The following is a 21962-nucleotide window of genomic DNA, read 5'->3' as shown; positions in this document are numbered from 1 at the left end:
GATGAAGGCAGTGTGTTAAAAACATTGTTATGATAAGGCTAACACAGCAACGACTGTTAAGGAACAGTTGAACGAAATTGAAAAAAGTTTAAGGTGTTGACTCAGCCATCACATTCCCTAGATCTCAATCTGATTGAGTGTTTGTCGTACATGCTAAACAAACAAGCACAAGTCTATAGAAAGCCCACTTTGAAAATGACAGCACTTTAAAGATCTGCTGCTAATGTCTTGGTGGCAGATACCATTCACTTTCAGAGGCCTTGTGGAATCCAGGCCTTGATGAGTAAGAACTGTTTTGGCTCAATGGAAACTGCACAATATTGGGTAGTTGGGATGGGTTAGGATTATGGCTGATCTTGTTATGCTATGGCTGATCTGTTAGTCCAAATAGAGTTTAATAGAAAGTCCAAAAAAGAGTCCAAAAAAAAATAAATAAAAAAAAAAAATAAATAAAAATATATATATATATGTCATGATGAAATGAAGTGGTGGATTAGTCCAGGTAGGAGCACACTGAAGGCCCAGGTGTGAAGTGCACAGCCTGCCACTGCTCAGAATAGTGAACCATGGAGAGAGAGCAGGTTTCTTATGTTCTAAAATCTGGCTGGATTTTTGAAAAGTACACAAGAACAGTTCCAAATGGTGCAGAAGACAAGTAATACTTGTCTTGGTGATTGTAAAGTGATTGGTTAAAAACCCTTTTTTAAAATTGGTCAAACAGGAAACAAATTTAACCATATAAAGTACAGCACCAGTTAACAGAAACAGATGAAAAAAAAGAAAGATGACAAAATGTGCAGAATTAGGTGAAAATTTTCAAAGTAATTTCCTCTATGTATGCCCAATTTTGGTATACTGTGGTGTGTGTGTGTGTGTGTGTGTGTGTGTGTGTGTGTGTGTGTGTGTGTATGTGTGTGTGTGTGTGTGTGTGTGTCCTTTCTTTTCATGCAAACTGCCCACAGATTATAAGAAGTAAAGCAAATAAAATACATACTAATTAATGTACAAGCCATTTATGTATAGGAATGTATAGAAAGCAATATGCAAAACTGTACCTATTTGAATACCTATTGTGTACTAACTCCATGTTAGGGTACCTGCAGTGAACAATGACAGGGCCACTAATGGGTGGAGCCTGTTTTCGTGCTTCCTCCACTTCTTGGACCAATTGTAAAAGAGGTGGGGCTTTATCTGGAGTTTTCTGATCTGGCCATGATGTGTACCAGTAGTGCCTGAGACTGCGCTCCTCATCTTCATACTACACACAGAAATAATAAATAATATGCCTTCATGCTATCATTTAGGAAATTAACGTAACATAAAAAAGGGGTTTGCAAAATAAGTTATATTTGTGGAATGTTCTGAAACAAAAGAACTGAAAAGAATACATTTATTCAAAAATCTCAATAATAAAATATAAATTTCTTGCTTGATATAATACATTTTAACCAAACTTTATAATCCAGTAATAAATTGAATGAAATCTTTGCAAAGCCACAGCATTTACTTAGCAATTAAAACATCTAAAGTCTAAAATTCTACCAAAAAAACATAGCATTTCACCTAGCTCTTTACAAAAGCTTGACCTGAAGATAAGTGAAAATAAAGGTGTTGACAATTCATTAAAACAATTAATAAATGCAAGTCATTTAAAAACCCTGGTTTGTGTCCACTTAAAAACTTATTTTATGTTTAAGTTATGTTTGAACTCAAGATATAATTCTTAGCATTTTCACTTTTAACTTTTATATACATATTTTCTTTTGTAAAGGGCAAAAAAAATGGACACGATGTGTTTATAATACATACATCACATAGACTCTTCTAATGACAGAACTTTAGACATTTCGTGCCAAGTTTAAGTTTTATACAGGGGATAATAAGAAACAAATGTATTATTTTCATTTTTTATATTTTTTGCTGTGGGTAAAATTAATTGCCTTGCACATATAGATGAGCAGGTAATTGGTAGTTGAATGATAGCAAATACAGAGCCTGGCAAAATAAGGTTGCTGATTGAATTTATATAAATCCAATATAAATATATACACATGTAATTTAGAGAAAATTACTGGATTGTTATTGAATAAACATGCTTTAGCTAGAAAAAGCTGTCTAAGTGAGAATGAATCACCTTCACAGTGAAAATCCTCAGACTGTAATCATCAGCCTGGATGAACTGTTTGACAGTGATCTCGATGCCTTCACAGGTCACACTGTTTTCTGGCCAGTACTCTGTGCATTTCTGTAAAACACAATCAATCACTTGCAGTCTAATCTACACATACCACAATTGCTATGTTCTCGTACTAACTTTTGGTAAATATGTCCTATATTTATTTTATAGCGTGTGGTAACACATGTTAAAAAAGTATTCTAAAAAGACATCAACTTTACTCATAAAGCACAGATCACCCAAAAGTGGGCACAGTTTTTATTTGTCCCTGTGAATGGAGTAAAGTTTATTTATAATGTGTTTCAGAGCTACACAGTCTCTGTTTATTTCCATTCATTCTTTTTTATGAGTAGGTGTGAATGTATATCTATTTATGCATCTAGCTGACCTCATTTTTCTCCTCAATGTTGGTGATCATGACAATGATTGGGCAGTGTTCCTGCCAAATCATCCTCCAGAAATCTCCCACTGTGTTTACAGTTGGACCCTGGGTGGCAATGTATACCTTCTCTTGCCCACCATAGCCCTATAAAAAAAAGAGAGAAAAGAGAGAAAAAAAAGGGGGAAAGAGAGAGACTTTTGACTTTTACAATCCTTTATTTAACATAAGTCAAATATCTAACCCTAACCCTAACCCTAACCCTATGTTCTGGGTGGTATCAGGTATCAGATAAATAGATAATATAGAAATAAAATAAATTAACATTAAATAGACATCAATACAACAAAACAATGACAGTTAAAAGATGGGGGTTGGTGTGATTATTTAGCTGAGCTCTGGTTCTTTCTTTTAATGAACAAAGAGCTTCTCCACAACACCACACAACCTTGAACTGGAGTGTAAAAAAAACTGGGCAGCTTTTTTGGTTAACGGTGGTTTGTACACTGTCTCCACTCTGGTTTAATATCATCATTAAAACCAAAAATATTAACTATTGGGCATCCACCCACCCATTATATTTATTTAAAACCTTAACACAGGCCCTGTAGAGCAGCTTCCCCGTCACTGTCCCAAAGTCATCTCCTCTTCACCCCTGCACTCCAGGAGGGAAACCTCCACACCTGTCGAGATCAGGGGTGATGTCCAGCCGGGGAAAGGGTTCATCCTCTGTAAAGCGGCTCTCATCAATTCTGAATTCCTTCAGATGAACACGCTCCTCTGCTGTTAGTGTGGACCTCCAGTGGTGTAGGATCTGGTTAGCGATGTGCTAGCTGAAGGACAAGATGCCCTAACTGACCACATTTAAAACTTTTTATTTCTGAATCAGCGGAAACAAAGATGTTGTAATCGAACCCATCGATCCTGACCTTAAAGCCTACGTTTAGTTCTTCAAGACCTTCATTCAGAACCATAAAAACCATCCGCCTAAAAGACACCAAGTGTTTAACTAGTGGGGACGTACAGCCGAGGGGGATTTTCATCATGGGGGAGAGGGTTCGCCCGTACCGAGACAGCTCTTTCACAATCGCCTCATCACTAAAAAAGGAGGGACATTTGACAAACACCTTTTTTGCAGGAAAACTGAGTGGAGAAACCAGTACACACTCATTATTTATAACAATTCCTTTCTGGATCAGTTTATTCACTTTCTCAATACTGTTCAAAAACACAACAATTGCACTGTTCATGTGGGAGGCAGAGACAATGTTCTCATGTCCCACCACATTTCAACACACACACACACACACACACACACACACACACACACACACACACACACACACACACAAACAAACAAGATTTTCCTAGATGTTTAAAGGAAAAAATTGCCATATTTGCATCATTTTAATTGGGAACGAAAATGTGATTTAATTAGAGGTAGAGTTCCATGTGTTCTTCTTCTTTCGTTTTCACCCATTAGGGGGCGCCACAGCGAATCATCCGTCTCCATTCCCCCCTGTCCTACACATCTCACACCAACTACCTGCATGTCTTCCCTCACCACATCCATAAACCTCCTACTTGGTCTTGGTCTTCCTCTTTTCCTTCTACCTGGTGGCTCCATCCTCAGCATTCTCCTACTGATATACCCCATGTTCCTCCTCTGCACATGTCCAAACCATCTCAATCTCACCTCCCTCACCTTGTCTTCAAAACGTCCAACATGTGCTGTCCCTCTAATAAACTCATTTCTAATCCTGTCCATCGTCATCACTCCCAACGAACATCTCAACATCATCAGCTCTGCTACCCCAGCTCCACCTCCTGTCTTTTACTCAATGCCACTGTCTCTAAACCATACAACATCTCAGGTCTCACCACAGACCTATTAACTTTCCCTTTCACTCTCACAGATACTCTTCTATCACAAATCACTCCTGCTATCACTCTTCTCCACTCACTCCACCCTGCCTGCACTCTTTTCTTCACTTCTCTAACACACTCTCTATTACTTTGCACTGTTGACCCCAGGTACCTGAACTCCTCCACCTTCTCCACCTCTTCTCCCTGCAACCGCACCCCTCCACTGCCCTCCCTCTCATTCACACACATGTACTCTGTCTTACTCCTACTGACTTTCATTCCCCTTCTCTCCAGCACATATCTCTACCTCTCCAGGCTCTTCTCCACCTGCTCCCTACTCTCACCACAAATCACAATATCATCCGCAAACATCATAGTCCACATAGACTCCTGTCTGACCTTGTCCATCAACCTGTCCATCACCACTGCAAACAGGAAAGTGCTCAGAGCCGATCCTTGATGCAGTCCAACCGCCACCTAATAAAGTTAATCAGTCACACCTTAAAGTAATGGGAAAGAGTAGTGGAAGCCAGGCTGAGAGAAGAGATTACCATATGTCATTTCATGCCGAGGAAGAGCACCACAACTCCTCTCTTGGCACCCTGTCGTATGCTTTCTCTAAATCCACAAACACACAATGCAGCTCCTTCTGACCTTCTCTATACTTCTCCATCAACATCCTCAAAGCAAATAATGCGTCTGTGGTGCTCTTCCTTGGCATGAAACCATACTGTTGCTCACAGATGGTCACCTCTTCTCTCAGCCTGGCTTCCACTACTCTTTCCCATAACTTCATGGTGTGACTGATCAACTTTATTCCCCTGTAGTTACTGCAGGTCTGCACATCTCCCTTATTCTTAAAGATCAGTACCAGCACACTCCTTCTCTATTCCTCAGGCATCTTCTCACCTTCCAGAATCTTGGTAACCTGTTAGCTCTTGCCACAGATTTTAACCATTTAACCCTAAATTTAAATGTTAACAGTTCCTATTAAAAATGTGCTACATACACAGTTTAGATATCTTTGTACAGGAGACACTTTGAGCTTCACTGTCAATCATCAAAGTTGATATTGCTCAAAAAGATATTAAGTTATAGATGATGAAATCAGTCCTGGAGCAATCCAGAAAAGTACTGGGTGAAAAGCCACATGTCTCATGAGTTTTATGAAGATTTTCATGAAAGATGAGATTCCTACAAACATTTATCTGAGACTATGTCTGATCCTTTTCTCCCTCCTCCTGTTTGAGCGCCACCTGCTAAACTCAGGTGTTCATTCATACTCTATTTATACAGTCTGCATATTAATGAACTGCTGATCATTAAAGGCTTTTGTTCTACATGTTTGGATATTGATATTGAGCAGACAAGCTCTTGTTTTACAGCCATAACCATTCATATTGATGTGCAACCATTCCAATCTCAACAACACACACACACACACACACACACACACACACACACACACACACACACACACACACACACACTCTTACTTTTAAGCATTTCTCTTAAATAAACAAACGGGCAATAAAATATATATAAAACTGTAAAAGAGATATATTGTAACTTATAGATGTAAAATAGGCTCAACTCTGCTTTGTGCAAATCTCAGATAAAACAACTTTTTTGACTTTCCATTTCTTTCTTCGTTTCCTTTTTTTTTTGTAAACAAAGACCAGTTATTACGAGCTGGAAACAGCTGTTTGTGTAGAACTGAGAGCTAAATCACTTCCTGGTTGACCAGTAAGATTTTGTAAAGAGTAATAAAACTAAGACTCACACACATATTGTTAGAATCCTGCACTTATTGGCTACATTTTCCATCAGTCATTTCGTTTCCATAATGCTACTGGCTGGGAAAAAAGGTTTAAAATGAGAGGTGGTGCAGAACAAACATCAACTGGACACCTGTCATAGAGTGTAGACTCAGATTCTGGGCTTTAACTGTTTTTTTTTGTTGTTTTTTTAGTGTGTGGTTTGTTTTGTATATTCTACCAGCCATATTTATTTATTTATTTTTACCAGCAAGATGTCGTTTTTTATGTCAAAGTTATTTCTAAATATATAAACACAAACACCAGCCAAAGTTCTGTGAAACAGAAGAATAAACATCTAAATTTCAACACTATTGTTTGTTTGGAGCAGAAATGCTTTACAGCATGTTGTTCACTGGACCCTTATCTTTCCTGATAAAGCGGGATTAGCAGCAGTGGATGTGTTTGTGACTCGTTATTACAATAATAATGTGAGTAGTACGTTTTTTATGCATGTTGTTGTTGTGTACTGCTTACACACATTCAGCAAATACATTCGTTATACGTTTTCCATTAAAAACAGAGATCTGAAATCGCTGCTTGAAGCTTAGAGCTTTAGTCATGGTTATTCTTCTCCTTTTATATTTAATCTATTGCTTAACATGAAAACACCTGGATATCGGTCACACTGGCGCAGCTCTGACAACTAAGAGGTTAAGGCCATACCTACCATCACCTCCTCATCACCTACACTGTTCTCTTCACCTACATGCCCATTAAAGTCTGCCTCAATCACTAATCTTTTATTCCTAGGTTCACCTTCTACCACTTCATCTAACTCACTCCAGAATTTTTCCTTCTCCTCCATCTTACAACCCACTTGTGGAGCATAGGCATTGGTGACATTTATCATCATCCCTTCAACTTCCAGCTTCACTTCATCACCCTATCAGAAATGCTTTTCCTGTTCTCTTCCTTCAGAATCCCCCCTACACCATTTCTCTTTCCATCCACACCATGATAGAACAGTTTAAACACCTCCAATGTTCCTGCTCTTACTCCCTTTCCACTTGGTCTCCAGAACACACAACATCTCTACCTTTCTCCTCTCCATCATATCAGCTCCCTCTCTCCCTTTACCAGTCATAGTACCAACATTTAAAGTACCAACCCGTACCTGTGGTAGTTGTTGGTAACCCGGGCCTCGACCGATCCGATATGAAATTCTGATTCATGATCTGTATATTTGATTTGGCACATGAGTGCAACTTGTGCATCCATAATGGCTGGACTGTGGGTGTTGTTTTAAATACATATGTATATTTATAACTATTTTTTGTTGTATATTTATTCTTGTATAGATAGAAAGCTTAAATACAAGCAATCAAAAAGCACTTACCTTCAAGTAGTTAGCATTGATGTATGTGCTGAGAAAGTCATCCTCCTTTGTTCCTTGAAGACAAACCCTACTGTGTGTGTCTGAAACATTGAGGTCAGAAGTTATGAATATAATAATAATAATAATAATAATAATAATAATAATAATAAAACATTTAATTTGTGTATTTAAGGATATAAAGTATATTTTAAAGTACATCACTTTTTACATATATTAAATATCTCTTTAAAAGGCTCTGTCCTAATTAAAGCCAAAAAAAAAAAAAAAAGCTTTGAGGATGGATTTGGACTGTAATTAATGTCAACAGTCTGCTACACTGACTCAGGACTACAGTTTGCTCTGATCATTTATCTGTAATAAATGGACATTCCGTGCCACCCGGATGAGGATGAGGTTCCCTCAACTCTGGTTTCTCTCCAAGTTCCTTATGCCATCTAAGGGGGTTTTACCTTCACCACAGTAGCTATGTTATATTTATTGGTATAAAAGAACAATGATTGTTGAGGGAAGACAGAGTGAGAGAGGGTATAAACTGTCAGTGTCCTGTATCATTTAACTTTATTTATTTCTATATAAATATAAATAAATGTAAATATAATGATTATTATAATTATATTTATAATATACATTTGAATATGATCCATTATAATTATTATAATATACTTATAGTTGTATAATATAATACATATTAAGAACTATCAGAACGTTTCCCAACCAGAAGCCGTGGGTGGATAAAACCATCCGCGACGCTCTGAGATCCCGCTCCGCTGCCTACAACACGGGGCTCGCCACCGGGGACATGGATGAATACAAGGCTGCGTCTTACAGTGTTCGCAGAGCGGTGAAGGATGCAAAACGGCGCTACGGGAGGAAACTGGAGTCACAGTTCCAACAAGGTGGCTCCAGGAGCCTGTGGCAGGGACTAAGGACAATAACAGACTATAAAACACCATCTTCCAGAATGGTGAATGCGGACGCTTCTCTGGCAGACGAGCTAAACACCTTTCACGCTCGTTTCGAGGCTGCAGCTAACCACGCTAGCGGCGCTAGTGGCACAACCAGCATGCACGCTGAGAGAGCCAGAGAGGTAAACACATTCACCATCTCGAGCATGACGTGAGGAGGGCATTCAAGAGAGTGAATACCAGGAAGGCAGCAGGACCAGATGGAATCACAGGTCGGGTTCTGAAAGCCTGCGCTGACCAGCTAGCACCGGTGTTCACTGAGATATTCAACCTCTCTGGAACAGTCTGTTGTCCCCTCATGTTTTAAACAGTCCACTATTGTCCCTGTCCCGAAGAAACCCCAGCCCGCCTGCCTAAATGACTATCGCCCTGTAGCTCTGACCTCAGTAGTGATGAAGTGCTTTGAGAGACTGGTCAGAGACTTCATCACTGCCTCACTACCGGACACACTGGACCCACTACAGTTTGCGTACCGTCAGAACCGTTCGACTGAGGGTGCAATTGCACATCTTCTCCACACTACTCTCAGCCACCTAGACCAAAGAAACGGGAATTACACAAAGATGTTGTTCGTGGACTACAGTTCAGCATTCAACACCATAATTCCCTCCACACTCACCTCTAAGTTGGAGGTCCTGGGACTCAGCCTGCCGCTGTGTCAATGGATCTCAAACTTCCTGACGGACAGACCACAAGCTGTACGGGTGGAAAAACACACCTCATCCACCCTCACCCTCAGCACTGGAGCTCCCCAGGGTTGTGTTCTGAGCCCCCTGCTGTACTCACTGTACACATATGACTGTGTGGCCACTTCCAACTCCACAACCATCATCAAGTTTGCTGACGACACCGTTGTGGTGGGCCTGATCTCCAACAACAACGAGACGGCCTACCTACAGGAGGTTAAAACCTGGAGAGATGGTGCCAGGAGAACAACCTTCTCCTGAACGTCAGCAAGACTAAGGAGTTGATCGTGGACTTCAGCAGGAAGCAGGAGCGGTCATACCAACCGCTAAACATCTGCGGGACTCCAGTGGAAAGAGTGGACAGTTTCCGGTACCTGGGTGTTCACATCACACAGGACCTGTCTTGGTCCTGTCACATCAACACCCTGGTGAAGAAGGCCCGGCAGCGTCTGTACCATCTGAGACGCTTAAGGGACTTTAAACTACCCTCTCAGGTGCTTAAGACTTTTTACACTTGCACCATTGAGAGCGTTCTGACGGGTAGCATCACTTCCTGGTTCGGGAACAGCACCATGCAGGACAGACGAGCCCTCCAGAGGGTGGTGCGCTCAGCTGAACGTACCATCCACACCGAGCTCCCTGACCTGCAGGACATCTACAGCACGCGGTGCAGGACCAGAGCCAGGAAGATTGTGAAGGACCTCAGCCATCCCAACAATGGACTCTTTTCTCTGTTGCGTTCGGGGAAACGCTTCCGCTCCCTGAAGGCGAACACAGAGAGAATGAGGAGGAGCTTCTTCCCGCAGGCCATTCGGTGTTTAAACCAGGAAACACCCAGGATCTAAAAACTGGCCCACTCTCCATCATCACCCTTTTTTCCCCTGCACAATCACACTTTTCGTACTACGGCACATTATACACTGGACTTGCACAGCACAGTGCACTTTACTTTTCATATTTTCATTTTCTTTTTCATATTTATTTCATATTTCTTATATTCTTTTTTTATACCACACCATTCCGCACAAGGACACTTTACACCACACCTTACTGCACACGGACACTTATGGACAATCAAAAACATGCCTAACTTGTTTACTGTTTACTGTTGTTTACTGGTTAACTGCACACTGCCATAAACATTTTCTGTGTATGTGTATATATAGGTATATATGTATATGTATGTATATATACATATATATTTGGATATCTTTATATCTTTATTTATCTGCCTTCTTTTTCTTACTATATTTTTCTTAAATTTTGTTATTATATTTATATTTTTATTCCCCTTTTTACCCTATTTTATTCCCTTATGCCGGACCGTCGTTAAAAGCATTTCACTGCATGCCGTACCCTGTATGTATGTGTATGTGACAAATAAAAATTTGATTTGAAATTTGATTTGATTTGAAATACAAAATGTGACTTTTCTGAGCCTATATAATTTTATTAGTGGTTAAACATGCAATGATTACATTAAATTCATTATTTATTTTTTTTTATTATACAAAGTACATCAGCACAGGCAGTGGGTAGAAAAATACAGAGAGAACTGAAACAACACATGGCTACCTGTAACAATCTCTGTCATGATGCACAATCTAGACCAGTTGTCCCCAACCCCCGGGCCGTGGGTCAATTGGTCCCGGGCCACACAGAAAGATTACATAACTTACATTATTTCCGTTTTGTTATATTTTTGGAAAATTACCAGATCCGGATCTGTCGTGACACATCTGACTCACTCCTGATGCATGTCATGATGCCTCGGTCACATGACTTACCTCCATCCACTACCTTCTTAAAGGAGCTCCGGGCCGCTAACACATAATACATTACCACTAAATTCAAACCCCCAAGCGAGCAAAATGAACAAACAACAACAAGTGGATTCATGTTTATTATTATATTTAGAAAATATCAGTTTTTATGGTCGTATCATTTTATTTTGTTGTGTTTATCCGCCAAACCAGATAGGTGTCTGTGAAAATATTGTCTGATATTAAACCGGCCCGTGGCGCAAAAATGGTTGTGGACCGCTGCTCTAGATCTTATCTCCATTTGAGATTAATATCTTTTGCACTTGCAAATTTGTGTGGTTCTTTTTTATAAATGAATTCAAGTTCTTCCCAGTAATTTCAGTATTCCTTTATTGATTTCGCTCTTATATGCACCATTCTAAAATAGGATTCATTGTCTCAATTAAAATATATTTTAGTCAAGTAATATAAAGCTTTAAAAGATGGACACAAATGCATTTCTCAGAATCAGTTTTAAATACCAAAGCAAACAATTCCAAACCAGTATTCTAAAATGTGGCCAAGAAACAGGTAAAGTTCTGACAATTATACCATCCGGTTCTGGCTATGCAGGCAAGCGTCAGTGTTTTAAAGTGGAGTGCAGTGCTGTGGGAATGAGTTGGAGCTGTCAGTAATATGAAAGTGCATTGATTTAGGCCCTGATAGTTGATGCATGTCCAAAAGCTGCCCATACCTTTTCCCACAAAAAAGAAGCTAGCTGAACTTGGTGAGGTGACAAGCCTTACGCAACTTTATTCGAGGGCTTCCTGAATATATTCCTCAATACCACCTTGCTATAGGAGTGACAAAACCTTAGGAGCCGTATTGCCCTGGAGCAGGTTGAGTTGTAGATTGTCAGGCTCTCGATAACCCTAGCCATGAGGTGCAAATGTGGGAACAAAGAGACAATGATCAATACAGTGGACCAAGAAAGTAGCTCAAAGGGGAGATTAAGATGGGTCACAGTCTCATGAACAAAGTTCCCTCTGGCTTTTCCTCCATGATGAGAAGAGTACAGGTTCTGGAAACTTGTTCACACACAGGGAAGGGGAGACCATATCATGGGACACTACCTTCGGTCCAGGCAGCTTTCAGTCAAAAACTTTACACATAAAAGTAAACCCATTAAGATAATAATTATTCATGAATCAGGCATTCCCTTCTGATGAGGGAAATAAAGAAAATGTTGCAACAGAACCTCAGCCAAAAACATTTCAGGTGTGGGCATGATTGAGCTGAATCTTTCACTTCAAAAATTTCAGAAGTATAATGCTATGATGCAGAATAACTTGTTCATGTTTTTTACAACTAGGTTCTAGGTTGTAATCCAGAATTATCTGTCTGTTCTAGTAAATTCATTAACAAGCTCTAGTCCAAAATGCAGCATCCAAATTCTTTCTGGAACCACAGTACAAGACCAAAAACAGTTAAGTAGAACATATCTTTAGAAAATTAAATAATAAATGTAAACACAAGCACTGTATATACACATCTTTATTACCAAAATGAGCTCTAACAAATGTATACTATTTAATTTTTCTATTTATTTAACTTTACTTAATTTGTGCTAATTTAATTGATTACTCAAATCAATATAATGAAAAAAATGTATTGCATTAATTTAATTATTTACATTTTTTTTATATACGTATATTTTTGTCAGGAATGCGACTGGAAGGAAGACTCAAAATGCAGGATGCAACTGGAGTATAATTAAGCAGTATTTAATGAAAGAAGCAAGCAGATTAAGATACTGACTGTCTGAAAAACGAACAAAAAACTGATTCATATTATAATTATCATCATCATTAGTGAGACCTTGGGACTGGGATGTATTAGGCAACCCTGATAGTTTCTTTGTTAAGCAATTAAGAGTTATCAGCTCCTGGAGCCACTAGATCCGTACCACAAACATTATTTATATGTGCGGAATTTGCGTCTAGTTCACCAAAAATGTGTATTTATATCAAGATAATCACTAGTAAGGATCTGTTTCCGTTATGGTTTGGGGGTGCAAACTAGTGTTATAAATACCCCAAACTGCTTTAAATTGTTTAAACATACTTCAGACGAAAGTAGATGCATTTGTGCACATGTGCAGCACAGATAGTCTATTTTTTAATTGCAAAATTAAATCAATTTGTAGATTTACAAATAATCAAGTAGTCACAGGTCCATTATAATGTCACCATCAGCCACCACTGAGTAACTAATAACAAACATTGCCACACAGTGGGCCAAAACTGTACCTGCTTTGCAAACAATATAATAAACAAAGCCAAGCTAAAAACAAATTGTGTCTGTGTGTGTGTGTGCGTGCATGCGTGGGTGTGAGCATGGGGAAAAAGAATGAGCATTGTGAATAATAAAACAACATGAAATTCTGCAAACTCACCCTGAGCTTAAAGATTTGACATCTCATTTTGCTAATAGATCCTAAAGGTTGTGAGGGTTAAATTCCAAGTTATGCCGCACTGATTCTCACTCACACTGAATGAATACAATAAAAAACAGCTCCAACATCACTTTAAGGTTTATTGATGATTTAAGCATCCTGATCTCAACACATATGGCTTACAAAAAAGAACCGTCAGAAATAGAGTTCAATTAAGCATTTATTCAGCATTTCTATATTTGCTCCATAGTATATTTCTTTTCCAGTAGAGAGGAACATGAGAAGAAGCTGCCACATTTCCTTAAGACAGAAATTGGCAGTATTCATGATACATGTATTTCAAATATAAATTTAAAATATAAAATAAGATTTTGTAATTTGCATGAGATGGTTGATGAAAATTGCTTTATATTTTGTATCAAAATACTGTATCTTAATTAAGTTGTTTAGTAGGATCAAAATTTAACATTCCATGCATGAATTACTGCCTGACACATAATATATTATTATATTTATTATTGGATAATTGATCAAATGATTAATTAGTTATAAACTAGTTTTAATGAATGCATGTGCTATCAGTCGTATTCTAATGAATGACTTGTTTGTCATTGAGTTGAAGTTACTGATGTAAAGCAGCTCTTCGATACCAAACACCAATTAACTAAATTAAGATACAGTAATGATTCTTTCACAAACTGTTCACACTTTAAAACTGACCTTCCTGTGGGAGATCACAGGGATGTTGTTGCATTGAAGATTTGATCTGTTAACTGGTTAAATGTGTCAGATTTATTGTGTGACTCCGCCAGAGAAAAGCTGCTGCTATCAAACATTGTTTATTTAATCAGTCAGTGTGGTGGAGAAGAACATCAGACTGAGTGATGGAGGTTTTGTGAAGAAATTTCATGCTTCCTTGTAAAAGTGTTTTTAAAATATAAAAATAAAATAGTTTATTTTAATGCTGCTGAATTTTGTAGTTTATTGTGATACACTTAAAGTTTTTAATAAAAACAGTGGTTTCCTTTTTTTTGCATGTTTTTTACACTTTAATGTTTCAGATCATCAAACTAACTTAAATATTTGTAAAAGAGAACACAACATGCACTTTTTAAATGAAGGTTTTTATTATTAAGGGAAAACAAAATCCAAAACTACATGGGCTCTGTGTGAAAAAGTGTTTGTTAAAACGGTGGTTTATTACACCCGAGTTGAATTTCTCTCGCCACACCTAGGCCTGATTACTGCCACACCTGTTCACCATCAAGAAATCTCCTAAATAGGACCTCCCTGACAAAGTGAATTATACCAAAAGATACTCAAAAGCTAGACAGCATACCAAGAGCCAAAGAAATTTAGAAACAAATGAGAAAGAAAGTAATTAAGATCTGTCAGTCTGGAAAAGGTTATAAAGCTGGTTCTAAAGCTTTGGGAGTCCAGAGAACCACAGTGAGAGCCATTATTCACAAATGGCAAAAACATGGAACAGTCGAGAACCTTTCCAGGAGTGGCCGGCCGACCAAAATTACCCCAAGAGCACAGCGACGACTCATACAAGAGGTCACAAAAGTCCCTACAACATCATCCAAAGAACTGCAGGCCTTACTTGCCTCAGATAAGGTCAGAGTTCATGACTCCACCATAAGAAATAGACTCTGCAAAATTGGTCTGCATGGCAGAGTTCCAAGATCAAAACCACTGCTGAGCAAAAAGAACATAAAGACTCGTCTCAGTTTTACCAGAAAACATCTTGATGATCCCCAAGACTTTTGGTCTAGTGGTTAGTATGCGGCGCTTTTACCGCTGCGGCCCGCGTTCGATCTCCGGTCAGGGAACCAACCCCAGCCATTAGGGTTGCACAAGCCTTAGTGCCGGTCCCAAGCCCGGATAAATGGGGAAGGTTGCGTTAGGAAAGGCATCCAGCGTAAAAACATGTGCCAAATCAAACATGCGGATGGTCCGCTGTGGCGCCCCCTAATGGGAGAAGCCGAAAGAAAGTTTTACTTTGTGGACTGACGAGACAATAGTTAAAATTTTTGGAAGGTGTGTGTCCCATTACATCTGGCGTAAAAGTATCACTGCTATTCAGAAAATAAACATCATACCAACAGTAAAATATGGCGGATATATGAAGACTGGCTGTGACAAATGGAACCATGAATTCTGCTGTTTAACAAAAAATCCTGAAGGAGAATGTCTGGCCATCTGTTCGTGACCTCAAGCGAAGCGAACTTGGGTTCTGCAGCAGGACAATGGTCCAAAACACATCAGCAATTCCACCACTAAATGGTTGAAGAAAAACAAAATGAAGACTTTGGAGTGGCCTAGTCAAAGTCCTGACCTGAATCCATTTGAGATGCTGTGGCATGACTTTAAAAAGGCGGTTTGTGCTCGAAAACCCACCAATGTGGCTGAATTACAACAATTCTGCATAGACGAGTGGACCAAAATTCCTCCACAGTGCTGTAACAGACTCAGTGCAAGTTATCACAAACGCTTGATTGCAGTTGTTGCTGCTGAGTGCGGCCCAAGCAGTTATTCGGTTTAGGGGGCAAACACCTTTTCACACAGGGCCATGTAGTTTTGGATTTTGTTTTCCCTCAATAACAAAAACCTTCTGTTAAAAACTGCAAGTTGTGTTCACTTGTGTTCTCTTTTACTAATATTTAAGTTAGTTTGATTATATGAAACAAAGTGTGACAAACATGCAAAAAACCCAAGAAATCAGGAAGGGGGCCAACACTTTTTCACACCACTGTATATAATGATGTATCTTTGTCCAACCCTGTCTTAAGAACAATAGAAACTACACAAGAATATGGGCGCGATGGACTGCTAAGCAATTGCAAGTCACTGTGCACACAATTTCACCTGCATGTCTTCAGTAGGTGAACCCCAGAGGAAACCCAGGCAGACACAAGAGAAACTCTGAGCCTGGGTTCTTGTCACAGTATCAGATCATGCAAAATTCCCACTTAATATAATCTTTAAACCGTGTATATAATTTGTAGAACATTAAAATGAATGAAACAACATTTGAGCTCTGTTTCAGTGTCAGGCGACGCAGACAAAGAGGTGAGAAAAGAAATTAAACTGCACATTAAAACAGCGAAAACACAAAAAATTGTATACGTGTTCTAACACAGACAACTGAACTCTGGGAACAGCTGGCCAGAGGATGGCATCTCACTGAGGGGGGAGGAGCATTAATCCTGCAGTGACCCAATGTATCATATGAAAATAAAAATGCCTCGTGGAAATTTTACTACAATTTTAAAATTTAATAACTACTTACTTGGCAGGATGGTTTTGTAGCGGTTCTTCCTCACTAAGCCTGGAATATTATATTCCTTTGGGTCCACAAAGTTCATTGGTACCTCCTGTTTTAGACAGAATCACAGGATTGATGTAGCAATGACATTTACATTTGGAAATGTTATTGTTAATAGTAAAATTACAAATGCAAGACCATGATTTCAAATGTACCATAAATCCAAATTCTTAACTGGTAAAACATTTTAAATTTAAGTGTTAAAATGGTAATGTCAAAGTCCAACCTCTTCAACCTCTGTGGTGGGATCTTAGAGCTGTGCATAAACAAATGTACCCAAACATAAATGAACTGAAGCAATAATGAAAAGAAGAGTGAACCATAATGTCTATGATGGCTGATGTAACTCCTATAGAAAACATTTACTTTAAACTATATTCCCAAAGGTTTTTGAACATGTTACTAAATAAAAGGATATATTTTTTGTTGTATTCTGAGGTTATTTAATTGTTCATAGTATTTGGTGGGAACGTCTGTAGGTTACGTATGTAACCCTAGTTCCCTGATTGAACGAGACGCTGTGTCACAACGCTTTGCAATCTGTCCAATGAAAGGCATCACCGGAGTCACTGGCGGGGTGACATCACGACCAGGAAGCTATAAAAAGCACATAGGGTGAAGCCGGCGTCAGCTTCTGTAAGAAGGAAGCACTGCAGGAACGCCGACTGGCAAGGGGACGGAGTATCTCATTCCGTCAGGGAACCAGAGTTACATACATAACCTAGAGACATTCCCTTTCAGGAACTCGAGCTGCATCGCAACACTTTGGGAACGAGAGTCCAATACCACCAGACTGACCAGTCCCTGACTAGTGTGTATGGGCACAGCTAGGTTGAAGGACAGAGGAGCCAGAAGTGGCACTGAGGTCAAGGTTATCGAACCGGCTTCTGCTCGGGGGGCCTTAGAAGATGAGCAGTTGTTCTGACTTCCTCTAAGGACTTGTCCTGTGGACGTAAGTGTCCAGTGCTCGCACCGGAGACAGCCGGTTTAGCTTCTTCTGGTCTGGGGCCTGAAAAGGAGGAGGATATAATGCCTGGAAGGATGTAACCCGGGGATGTAACCCGCTCTAGGGTGCAAGAAGGCACTGGCCAGGCCTGGAGTGAAAGAGAGCAGATAGCCAGAAAAGAAACAGTATTGACTGCACAAGGGCCAGGTCCCACTCAGGTTCGCATCACCAGCGGGTCTCTGCCCAGTGCCACGGGGACATGATATGCTGAAACGGCAGATGCATATACTTTGAGGGTGGAAGGAGCCCACCATTTTGCAAACTGTTCCTAAAGGTACTCCAGCACTGAACCAACCAGGTGGTGAACTGGGTCCAATTGGTGCTTAGTACACCACACCGAGAACAGATGCCATCTCGTGGCATAAGACCTCCTCGTGAAGGTAGCACTGGAATAGAAAATGGTCTGGGGTGAATTATTAATCCCGGAAGCAGCACGACCGGGGGGGAATGCATACAGGTTTAGCCCTCGGCCATGGCATTCAGCCCAAGGGGGCTGGGGGAGTGAGGGAGAAATCCATTGCTATGCTGATGATACACAGCTGTATATTTCAGCAAAGCCAGATGAGAAAGATCAGCTTAACAATGTTGAGGAGTGTGTAAAGGACATTTGACAGTGGATGCTTGATAACTTCCTTCTGCTCAACTTGGATAAGATGGAAGTACTTTTACTAGGACCAGATGCAGCTAAATGTAAACTTTCCGATTATGTAGCATCTCTAAATAGTGTTTCTGTCTCAGTGTGTACAGCAGTCAAAGACCTTGGTGTGATTATTGACCCAAGTCTCTCCTTTGAGGCTCATGTGAGACTGCAGACTTTTGACATTAACTATAGTCCAAATCCATCCTCAGAAATCATGAACTAGTTTTTCTGCATTTTGTAACGACACCATATTTCACATTTTAGCAATATTTCTAAGGTGACACGATCCGTGTCTGGCCGTTTGTGTGTCTCCCGGGGCATATGCCTTACCCACCAGCATCGACGTAATTAGGCTTGGTAGGTAATGTCGGGGTCTTTAATGAGGAAGCAACACCCAGGCAGAGATAGCTCGCTACTGTCTCTTCAACCTGGGGCATCGCTCCATAACCGTACTATTTTCTCCCCATGACGTTAGAATATAACGACGCATTGGGGCTAAAGGGATGAGCTGAGAAAGGACCTGAACACCTCCGTGTGCTCGTTGAACTTGCTGGACAGAGGGGCTGGCCAAGTTAGATCCAGCTTCTCAACGGCACATGCCACAACCTCCTTGGGCTCCTCTATTTCGGGTGTGCACAGTGCTGCCCCCCTCCCTCCTCTGAGGAAGAGAGGCAGAGCTGCATGCTCTTGTTGCAGGGGGAAGAAACCGCCAAAAGGCATGCTTCTGAAGCCTGTGAACGGGCACTGGACCAGGCAGGTGAGGTTGGAGAAAGGGACAAGCCCATCTCGAAACCCTCTGCGAGGTCCATCTGCGAAACCCAAGAACTGGCACGCCGCTCTGCCTCAGTGAGAGCAGGGCCAGAACCACGAAGAATGAGGGTACTTTTCTCAAAGAGTGCCCACGGGGAGCGGAGCGATAGCATGGACATCAAGAACCCTCGTGAGCCGACTTAGCGTGCGCTCGGCTGTAAAATTCCAGGAAGGGAACCAGAAAATTATTATTTATGCACTGATTATTATTTAGACCAGTTTAAAAGTATTTATACTTTCTAGCAGCTTATTGTGGCCCACCACTTTAATATGCCACTTTATTTAGCTATTTGTGTCACAAAGGCATTGCAATGGTGTGAATCTAATTAAATGTAATTTGTAAGTTTAGTTTGTAAGTTTAATTAAATTGTGCTGCGGCAACTCAACTATCTAGAGCTGAGACATCCCCTAACGACCTGCCAGGAAAGCTTCAATGTGCACTGGTATAGATTCTTTGGAACTGTGTTGTTGGAATGATAGAGGTTGTGTGCAAAATTTTGGTCCGAAATATTGCGTTAGTCTTCAGCTGGGTTGAGATCTGATAACTAAAGACCATAGCATACAGTCAGGGGGAAAAGAAAATGCACCCTTTTTTTATGCTATGCTATTATTTATAAGGACCTAAATAACAATTGTGAGGTCCTCACCAACAACCCAAAAACTTTGAATAATTTTGGATTTTTTTTTTAGCTTATTCTTCTTTACAACATTGCTAGTAAGATACATTAATGGGATGTGAGAATAGTAAATATACATATGACTGTTCAATCATAGTTTTAGTAACCTTTACATACACAAATATATGCTTCCCATCTTAGTTGATTATGTCAGTTCCCTTCCCCAACCACATCAGTAATATGTTCAGCTTCCCATGTATTTTATTTCTGGTAGCCTTTTTATTGGCTTTGTAACAATTCACTCTTTCTACATAGAGTGCCCAAGCTTCTTTATTCATTAAAACCTATGGACTTGAGTGTACATGTGTTGAGTGCGTCTGTAGGTGGTTATAAATATATTCAAATCAATCTTACATAGAACTCAGTTTGTAGAGCTGCATCATCCAGAGCATGTCTATGTAGCTGTTCTGGTGTGAGGGGGTTAGATGCATTTTCCAGGTACTCTTGTGTACTCTGGTCTCGAGGAGACAGCAGCATCCCATATGGCTCTGTAGTGCCATGTGTGCACATGTCCAAAGTCAGAGAAACATTTGAACCTCTCCTGCAGTGACACAAGATTCAAATAAGATCCATTACCCTGGAGCTATATAGTCATGGAAAAAATTTGCCCTAATTAACTTTAAAAAATCTAACTAAATAAAGAAATGATATAAAAAATTCTCTCCTGAAAGAAAAACAACATTCATTAAGCAGACCTAGATGATTACTATTTAAGTCCTACATTTAAAAAAACACATTCCTTTAAGCGTTTATTACAAACTATATGAACAACAAGCAATTTTATATTTCAGTGATTTGTGCCTGCAGAAAAGCATCATACACTTTTAAAATAGTTTCCTAATTTGTTGTACAGCCTGAAATTAAAACCTATATGAAAAATACTTTTACAGCTTTACTTGCAATTTTTGCCAACAAACTAATAAAACAGAAAGTCAACAGTTAAATTCATTGGTGGTGGAATGAACTTCCCCTAGATGCTGTACAGCAGAGTTCCTGACTATCTTCAAGCGACGACTGAAGACCTACCTCTTCCTGAAATACTTAAATTAGCACTTCCAAGCTTATAGAATTCAAGGGTTATATTTATATTAAGTTTGTAATCTTGCGTACCAGTGTAGATTTATTCATTACTGGAGACTCAAAGCACTTTTGTACGTCGTTCTTGATAAGAGCGTCTGCTAAATGCCGCAAATGTAAATGTAAATGCATTGAAGCCCACTGAAGAGAAACCCTACCAGAACATAAGGCTGCCATCACCATGCTTTACAGTATGTATGGTGTTTTGGGTCGGTGAACTGTGTTTGCATTCACAAAACATAACGCTTGGAGTTCAGTCAAATGAGGTCAGCTGTGGTTTAATCAGAGCATAGCACCTTTTGTCAAATGGCATTAGGTTTGATGCATAGTGCAAAAGGCACTTTTTCAGGAAATACTTTTTTCTCGCCACCCTGCCATACAGGCCAGTTTTGTGTAAAGCTTGTGAGATTATTGTCACATGCACATGCAGACCAGTCCTAAGCATTAAGCCTTGTAAGTCGTTCAAAGTTGCCTTTGGCCTCTTTGTAGCTTCTTTGATCCATGTCCATCTGGCTAGGTCATCCAGATTCTGATTTGATCTAGGCAATGTGTTGGTGTTACTAAAAGGGATCACTACTTAATGATGCTCTGAACAATGCTCAGAGGGATATCTAAAGCCTTTGAAATCTGTTAGTAGTCTTCTCCTACCTTGTGCTTTTTTCCTAACTTATCTCAAAGACCTTTTGAAAGCACTTTCCCAATCATGGTGAATTGTTTGCAGTACTGTGCATTACTACCAGTGGAATCATCAAGAAATAGCTGGTTTTATTCTGAAGTAATCAAAACCACTAAAATTCATGTCAGGTGGATTAATTAGACTTGTGATTGAAAGGTTGCACCTGAGCAAGTTTATAATAATATACTCCAATAGCTGATCACTTTACCAAAACAGGTATTTCACTCGTTTATTTTTAATAATCATCCAGAATGTTTTAAAATGTTATTCACATTTTGATGATGAAAGATGTGATGTGTATCGAAAAAGTTAGATTTAAT

General features: G+C 39.6%; 1 protein-coding gene across 2 annotated transcripts in view; it reads right to left on the bottom strand.

Moving 5' to 3' along the window:
• The window catches only part of ptpn5 (protein tyrosine phosphatase non-receptor type 5), a 54110-nt gene that overhangs the window by 14935 nt on the left and 17213 nt on the right, over nucleotides 1-21962 (bottom strand). For both annotated transcript variants that reach the window (XR_006924581.1, XM_046840693.1), the window contains exons 6-11: nucleotides 20244-20430; nucleotides 16721-16805; nucleotides 7578-7657; nucleotides 2565-2702; nucleotides 2135-2245; nucleotides 1098-1258 (exon numbers count right to left, since the gene is read on the bottom strand). Coding sequence is in view for 1 of the 2 variants with exons in the window: in XM_046840693.1 (XP_046696649.1) it covers nucleotides 1098-1258; nucleotides 2135-2245; nucleotides 2565-2702; nucleotides 7578-7657; nucleotides 16721-16805; nucleotides 20244-20430 (762 nt within the window). In the remaining variant the exon portion in view is untranslated. The remainder of the gene's footprint in view (nucleotides 1-1097; nucleotides 1259-2134; nucleotides 2246-2564; nucleotides 2703-7577; nucleotides 7658-16720; nucleotides 16806-20243; nucleotides 20431-21962) is intronic.

This window comes from Silurus meridionalis, chromosome 26, assembly GCF_014805685.1.
Source record: "Silurus meridionalis isolate SWU-2019-XX chromosome 26, ASM1480568v1, whole genome shotgun sequence".
Taxonomy (NCBI): domain Eukaryota; kingdom Metazoa; phylum Chordata; class Actinopteri; order Siluriformes; family Siluridae; genus Silurus; species Silurus meridionalis.
Note: the sequence above shows the minus strand (reverse complement) of the source record. Positions and strands in the feature narration are given on the sequence as shown.